Source organism: Poromitra crassiceps (genome assembly GCF_964638095.1).
Source record: "Poromitra crassiceps genome assembly, chromosome: 4".
Classification (NCBI taxonomy): Eukaryota; Metazoa; Chordata; class Actinopteri; order Beryciformes; family Melamphaidae; genus Poromitra; species Poromitra crassiceps.
The window spans coordinates 59,088,399-59,096,196 of NC_139626.1; the positions used below are offsets into that span (position 1 = coordinate 59,088,399).

Sequence of the window (7,798 nt, forward strand, 5' to 3'; positions counted from 1 at the left end):
GGCCAATTGAAGAGCCCTGCTCTAATATCATCATATCGCACCACAGCATGTCTGGGCTTTGGATGGGCGGAGCGCACAAGCGCGAGGGAAAGGGGTGCGCTGGATTTACAACACACGACAAAACGAGAGCAACATTGCAAAAACGGAATTCGGCACATTTGATCTCAATTTTTGATTCTCTTGTTTTCATGATTGTCGGAAGCCAAAATCTTGATCACGACGAGTAATATTCGATCAAATGTTCAGCCCTAAATAAGCGTGATATTGACTTGAGGTCATATCGCCCAGCCCCTACATCAGAGTCTGAATTACAGAGTCTGACTCTGAACTTATTAAGGAGAAAATGAAACGGCGACTCTTGCTTACTCGGACAGCGACAACACAGTTGCAGAGCTCCTCCATGTCCAGGTCGGTCTCTGTGTAGTTGCCCTCCTGGGTGAGGCTGGGCCAGAAGCGGGCGCTTCCCTCAGACGACACGGCCAGCACAGAGATGGACTGAACGGCTGCTGTGTCCAGAGGAGCAGAGGAGGCCAGCGCCACCAGGTCCGCTGTGTAGGCAAACTCACTGCCAGGCAGCTGCAGCTCCTTACACACCGACAACTGCAGACACACACACACACACACACACACACACACAGTTCGTTACACACTGACAACTGCAGAAACACACACACATAGATAGATAGATAGATAGATAGATAGATAGATAGATAGATAGATAGATAGATATAGTATATATATATATAGATAGATAGATAGATAGATAGATAGATAGATAGATAGATAGATAGATAGATAGATAGATAGATAGATAATAGATAGATAGATAGATAGATAGAGCACTATGGTGCCTCATGTGTCATCATAATGGTCGTGTGTTTGTCCCAGAACAGTAACAGAACTCATAAGGTGTTGCTGTGTCTAGCATTTGCCCTTAGACTAGACTAGTGATTCTCTTTTTAGAGAACTGCATATAAACTTGTATTGTCTTTCTCTCCAGGCATGAATGAATCTTTGATATGGTTTTGCTTTTATACAATAATCAAGCTTTCTGTACCTTGGCCACAGCAGTCTGGCAGATCTTCCAGATGATCAGTCTCTCTCCACAAACCATCCATGCCCAGCCGCTCTCATCCACCTTGACTGAGATCTGCTCATCGGCTGGAAGGACCAACACACACGCACACACGCGCACGCACACGCGCACGCACACACACACACACACACACACACACACACACGCAGGCAATATTATTGGAACAGCATGCTTTGGACAAATCCTCAGCAGCCATCAACATTGTCTGCCAAAAACGAAGCAGGGATGCAAACAGAAACAGAAAAAGCAGAGGGGGAAAAGTAATCATCTAATCCTTCTTTACCATCAGCCATGGTCAGCGCCTCCATCACTTTGACGGGGAGCGACGAGCCGAAGGTTTGCACGTCGAAGTTGACCGACTCCGCAGTCGTGTGGCTCTGCACCCGGGTGGGCGTCGACCTGGAGGACAGAATATCAGGATATCCAAATAGAGGTGCAACGATGAATCCATCAGTCGATTAACAGAAAATGAATCAACAACTATTTTGAATCGATTTATTTTTTCGACTTTTTTTTTTTTTTTTAGAAAAATAGGTTAAAATTCTCTGATTCCAGCGTAAATGTGAACATTTTCTGGTTTGTCTACTCCTCTATGACAACGAAGAAATCCTGCGGCAAAGTCTGATTGGCTGGGCTGCTGTAACGTAAGTTACACCACGAGGTCCGTGGTTGGTCAATTCATTTTCTCTCAATGCAGCGTTACACACCTTTTTTTTGTCTTAAGGGGCGGTCCTTAACCACTTTTAGTTGTGCTCCAGACATAGATGTATCCATGGCTGGCTACTGCGAGACTAGTTGCGGCCCTATAGAGACAGTCGGCATGCGCGGAACTGGGACCGCCCACAAAATGTTATACGGCTGGCGCGTGAGTGGGTGGGGTAAAACCGCCCATATATCTCAATGGGCTGACTCACCAAAGGTCAGTGCTGCGGCTCTAAACTACAGGTTTGGGGGTTCTAGAGCAGAACACAAGAGACGTCTGCTCAGATGTGCGTTTACTGCGGTGGTCAAATCCCCGATCGTGTCTGCCTGGGCTGGGCTAGCAGCTAAAATCTAACTTTGCTGAACGGATAGAACGAGGGATTTACCCCACGCTGACCACGCCCCCAGCCAGGCTGAGCCAGCTAAACCCAGCGTCTATTACGAGACATCGCCTCAACCTACACTGACTGAGCTGCTCTTCCCTCCGTCTAGAGATTCTAGAGGTGTTCTAGAGTTTAGAAAATTAAGCTCTCAGCGGTCACAGGTCTTGAAACTCCTTGAACCTGTCTCCTCTCCTTCCTTCATCTGCATCAGTGGAAGCCAACCATGTGCCATCGACAACCATCTGAACTAGGGATGTTCATCAATTATCGAAAATCGATAATTGATCGTTAAGGATTGGAATCGATCCTGTGGCATTTGGATCGATTTTTTTAATTATTAAAAAAAAAAAAAAAAAAAAAAAAATTGACTAGGTTTGGGTGGAATTCGTTCCTCCTCGCCCCACTCCATTGCACAGCCGACTAACGTGAGGTGGAGCTTCATATAGTCTCTAGTTTTCTGGCTGGGCACAGGCCTTTGTGCCAACAAAACTGTTTTAAACATGGGAAATTCACACCGGCATGCGCCGGGGACAGCAGTGTTGGAGAGGAGACACATTGAAATAAAGAGTTCATTGAGGAGAACACGTTGTCTTTCGTATTTTCTGCCATAGGCATTCATTTTGTAAAAAAAAATAAAAAATGAAAATTTTCTAAGTATTAATATGATCGATAATCGATAATTGATCGTTAATTTTCACCGATTATCGATTTTGGAAAATTTTCAAAATGAACATCCCTAATCTGAACGCAGATTTTCATTCCAACCAACTAACCAACCATATTTCTTCTATCAGCTAGTTATAATGGTCCTCCTCTATGGGAGAAGTTATCCTGTATTCATCCCCATGGGTCAGCTGATGTCGTGTTTAGTTGGAAAGAACACCTGAGGTTAGGATTAGACGATACTGTATTATCAGGACAATACTGGCCTGTTATTAAATACCACATATCAGCTGCTCATGTTGTCCACTAGGCCCATAACGTGAGGCCGCTTACTGTACTTACTGTACAGCAGTCGGCGCCACACAGCGTTAGAATCCTCAATAGGTGGGCAAGGCTGTTCAAAAAGCTCTCCTACCCGTATCCCACCTCCGATTGCAGATCCGAAGATATGATCGCCAGCCTAGTGAAGCCAGTAAGTTCGCCGGTGCGGTTAAATGATACTGCTGCGTGAAACAACCGTTTAGAAGCAGTCTTTGCACAGCCTGTGCCGTATTGAGGACAGGAGAAGCTTCCTAGTGCCGACAGGAACCTTGGGAGTTTGAGTATTTCATGACATGTTTTGCTTCCCAGGTGCGCTGGATTTGCGTTGATCACTGACAGCCGCATGTGTCCTTTGCTCGCAAGCGGTGCACCATGATGGTGAGATCAAACACACCCTGCTGTAAATTCAGTGCAGGCTGTGCAAAGACTGCTTCTAAACGGTTGTTTCACGCAGGCAGCAGTATCATTTAACCGCCCCGGCGAACTTACTGGCTTCACTAGGCTGGCGATCATATCTTCGGGTAGGAGAGCTTTTTGAACAGCCTTGCCCACCTATTGAGGATTCTAACGCTGTGTGGCGCCGACTGCTGTTACAGTAAGTACAGTGAGTGGCGTCACGTTATGGGGCTAGTTGTCCACCTCGTATGATGAAGGCATTTGGGGGCCATCTACTGTAGCTACGTACAGGGCCGTAGCCAGAGTTCCGAAATAGGGGAGGTCCAGCAAGGGGAGGCGGATTCGGCGGCGCCCGTTAGGGCGCCGCCGAAAAAAAATTTAGGTTTTTTTCCCCCCTTTTTAAGCCATATTTAGAGTAATATATCATTTTAAATCAACATTAGGATTATACTGTTGTGATGTCATTATTCAGCGTTTGAAGCTCAATTTGGGCTGTTTGAAGCCCAATTTGGGCCGTTTGAAGCCAGATTTGGGCCGTTTGAAGCCCTATTTGGGTCGTTTAAAGCCAGATTTGGGCCGTTTGAAGCCTGATTTGGGCCGTTTGAAGCCCAATTTGGGCCAAGTCCAATTTTACAATGAGATGCACCCACTTTAAACCTGAATAAAGTAATAAAACCACTAGTAAACCAGTAGGCGGCGCCTGGCCTGCTGTTCAGTGAGTGGCCTGGCCTGGCCTGCAAAAAAAAAAAAAAAAAAAAAAATTTTTTTTTTTTTTTTTTTTTGGCAGGCTGAAATATTAGGGGAGGTCCGGACCTCCCCGTCCTCATAGCTAGCTACGGCCCTGGCTACGTAGCTTTGGTCAAAATTAGACACCATAGTGTCGTTTTTAGGTGGCTAGGTTTTTAGGATCCTGGTGAAATCATTGCTTTTAAACATACTAATTCATCAATATTAAATCGGCATGCTCTTCAGGATGTAAGGTCTCGAGTTTTCACTAAACACCTATCAGAACCCGTTTGAAGTTCATCGAAACGTGACCCGCTGTCACACAGCTTTTCACCTGGACCGGCCTGGCTGTCAGTGTGTTAACGGTACCGGGCGGCTCACCTGCCGGGGCCCAGAGACGTCCTGCGCGGGGAGAAGAGCAGCCCGCTCTTCCTCCCGCTCCCCGACACCCTGGACTGCTGCCTGCGGCCCGAGCTGGCCGTGCTGCGCGGGGTAAACATCACTGCGGTGGCCCCGTGCTCTTCAACTGCCCACAAATATCCACAAAATCCACAAATTCGCCGTAAAAAATGCACCGTTTCTCTCCTCTCTCCTAAAACTGTGAAACCTCCTCCAAACAGCGCGCGGTGCTGTCGCCTGAAATATACGTCATAGCCCATCGACTGAATCACTGTTAAAGGGACAGTTCACTCCAAAATCAAACATGGTGCTGCTAGGTCTGAGACTGTGGGCCTCCCCGACCAGACAAAGCTTGGAAAAAGGCGCCCCCCCCCCCCGCCCCCTCACTCGGTTCCTGGAGGCCTAGATCATGATTAGTTATTTGATCTCATAGACACTCAACAATTAGGCCAAGATAGCCTGATATTGCTGTTTGATATACTTCTATTCAGACTACAATAAAAGTGTCTGTCTGATGTTTCATGGCATTTAAGTTGTGTGAAGGTGGGAAACACAGTAAAATTCCCCCAAACTACTGACTGTATCTGCTCTATCTTTAACCAAATCACACACATTTAAGGCTATTCTATGTGATCTCCTTTTGATAACTAATGTAATTTGTTAGTGAAGGTGGTTAATAACAGCAAGATGCCACTGCCTTCTAGTATCAATGGCATTACTGAACCTGAAAATATTGCAGAGCTCTGGAGGAAACACTATGAGAACATTTTTAACTGTGTCAAGAGTGATGCGTTTAATATTGGTGAAATATCTCACAGTGATGGAGTAGCTATCAGGCCAGATGAAGTGTGCTACGCCATTGAGAAACTTAAAATGAACAAAGCCTGTGGACAGGATCAAATAACAGCGGAACACCTGAAATATGCTAGCCATAGTATTTCTGTGCTACTTGCTTTATGCTTTTCTGGTTTAATGATGCATGGAATACTGCCTGGATCAATGTTATCTGTCCTGCTGGTACCTGTAATCAAGAACAAGACTGGTAAATTAACTAGCATAGATAACTATAGGCCTATTGCACTTGCAAGCATACTATCCAAGGTACTAGAAATTATCCTTATGGATAGGCTTAAAGAATACATAGAATCCACAGATAATCAGTTTGGTTTTAAGAATAAACATGGCACTGACCTGTGTATCTATGCACTTAAGGAAATTGTCCACAAGTACAGAACATGTAACAGCACAATATTTATGTGTTTCCTTGATGCGTCAAAAGCTTTTGACCGTATCAACCATGGGAAACTGTTTGTTAAGCTACAGGAGCGTGGTGTCCCCTCATACTTAATCAGAATACTACAGTTCTGGTACTCTCACCAAACTATGCAAGCTAGGTGGGGGAAGAGTATGTCCACACCTTTTCATGTGTCCAATGGGGTGCGCCAGGGTGGAATTCTTTCCCCGCAACTCTTCAATCTATACATGGATGACTTATCTAAAGAATTAAAGGAGTGTAGAACTGGCTGCTTGGTGGGGGATAGCCTCATTAATCATATGATATATGCTGATGATCTGGTGGTACTGTCTCCATACAGTGCTGGCCTACAGCAGCTACTCAGAGTATGCTCTAGATATGGCATGATGTATGACATCAAGTTTAACTCTAAAAAGAGTGTGGTGATGATTGCTCGAACCAAGGAGGACAGGAAGCTCATCTTTCCCTCATTCTCTCTGGCAGGTGAACTGCTAGATGTAGTGAGGAAGGTTAAATACCTGGGCCATGTGATAATGGATGATCTCTGTGATGATGACGATGTGCAGCGTCAGTCTGGTAAACTGTATGGCCAAGCCAACATGCTGGCACGCAAATTTCACATGTGTACAAATGATGTTAAAGTAGCTCTGTTCAGAACGTACTGTACTCCACTATATACGGCCCACCTGTGGTGCAACTATAGTAGTAAGAAAATGAAAAAACTTAATGTAGCATATAATGATGCTTTCAGGATACTACTCAAACTCCCCAGGTGGAGCAGTGCAAGTGAAATGTTTGTGACTAGAAATGTACCTACTTTTCATGCTGTTTTGAGGAATTTTATGCATAGATTCATGTGTAGACTCACTGGATCTAAAAAATAAAATTATTGTGTCCCTAACTGACATATCACAGAGTGACACAAGGTACTTGTCTTGCTTCTGGCACTGGACCCGCAGTCTATATGTTTTTTAAAAATACACTGTTTGGTTTTAATTTTAGCATAGGTGTCTGTGCTGATGCTTTGTCTGCATCTCTTTTGAATGTTTTTGTATTGCTTTTTATGTTTTGTATTGTTTTTCTATGGACCAATGTGTCTGAAATAAAAGGTGATTGATTGATTGATTGTTATATATTTTCACTCCCATTCACCGAGCCTCCCCTGAAACTGCTTGGAGCCCCCAGCGCTGCTGCTGCCCATTTGGGTGCCATATAAGCATAACTTTTTCGTGGTGCCCCCCCTCGTCCCGAGATATATATATATATATGTGTGTGTGTGTATATATATATATATAATATATATATATATGTGTGTGTGTGTGTGTGTGTGTGTGTGTGTGTGTGTGTGTGTGTGTGTGTGTTTGGGTGCCATATAAGCATAACTTTTTCGTGGTGCCCCCCCTCGTCCCAAGAAAAACTCACAAATGCATATATATATATATAGGCTATATATATATATATATATATATATATATATATATCAAACAAAAGAAGGTACCACCGCACACTGAAGTCAGGATTTACTGTGATTTATTCAGCAAACGACGCGTTTCACTGTAGCAGCTATCTTTCCACTGGCTGTGCGTGGGGACTCTCCTTTCTCTTCTTATATATATATATATATATATATATATATATATATATATATATATATATATATATATATATATATGTGTGTGTGTGTGTGTGTGTGTGTGTGTGTGTGTGTGTGTGTGTGTGTGTGTGAAAGTTAGTTACATTGTTGTCAGAAGTAGGATCTGTTGGTAGCGCGGTCATCGGAGTCTCAGGCCCCCCGGTTGCATGAGGGAGGGGAAGGGCGCCATGAACAGGATGATTGGCTGGAGAGCACGTCAAAGA

At 44.3% G+C, this 7,798-nt stretch overlaps 1 protein-coding gene across 1 annotated transcript in view; it reads right to left on the reverse strand.

Moving 5' to 3' along the window:
• The window catches only part of nup133 (nucleoporin 133), an 81,733-nt gene extending 76,845 nt beyond the window's left edge, over window positions 1-4,888 (reverse strand). The window contains exons 1-4 of the mRNA XM_083634946.1: window positions 4,669-4,888; window positions 1,380-1,495; window positions 1,058-1,161; window positions 367-600 (exon numbers count right to left, since the gene is read on the reverse strand). Coding sequence (XP_083491072.1) covers window positions 367-600; window positions 1,058-1,161; window positions 1,380-1,495; window positions 4,669-4,787 — 573 coding nt within the window. The 5' untranslated portion in view covers window positions 4,788-4,888. The remainder of the gene's footprint in view (window positions 1-366; window positions 601-1,057; window positions 1,162-1,379; window positions 1,496-4,668) is intronic.
• Between the last annotated feature and the right edge of the window lie 2,910 nt (window positions 4,889-7,798).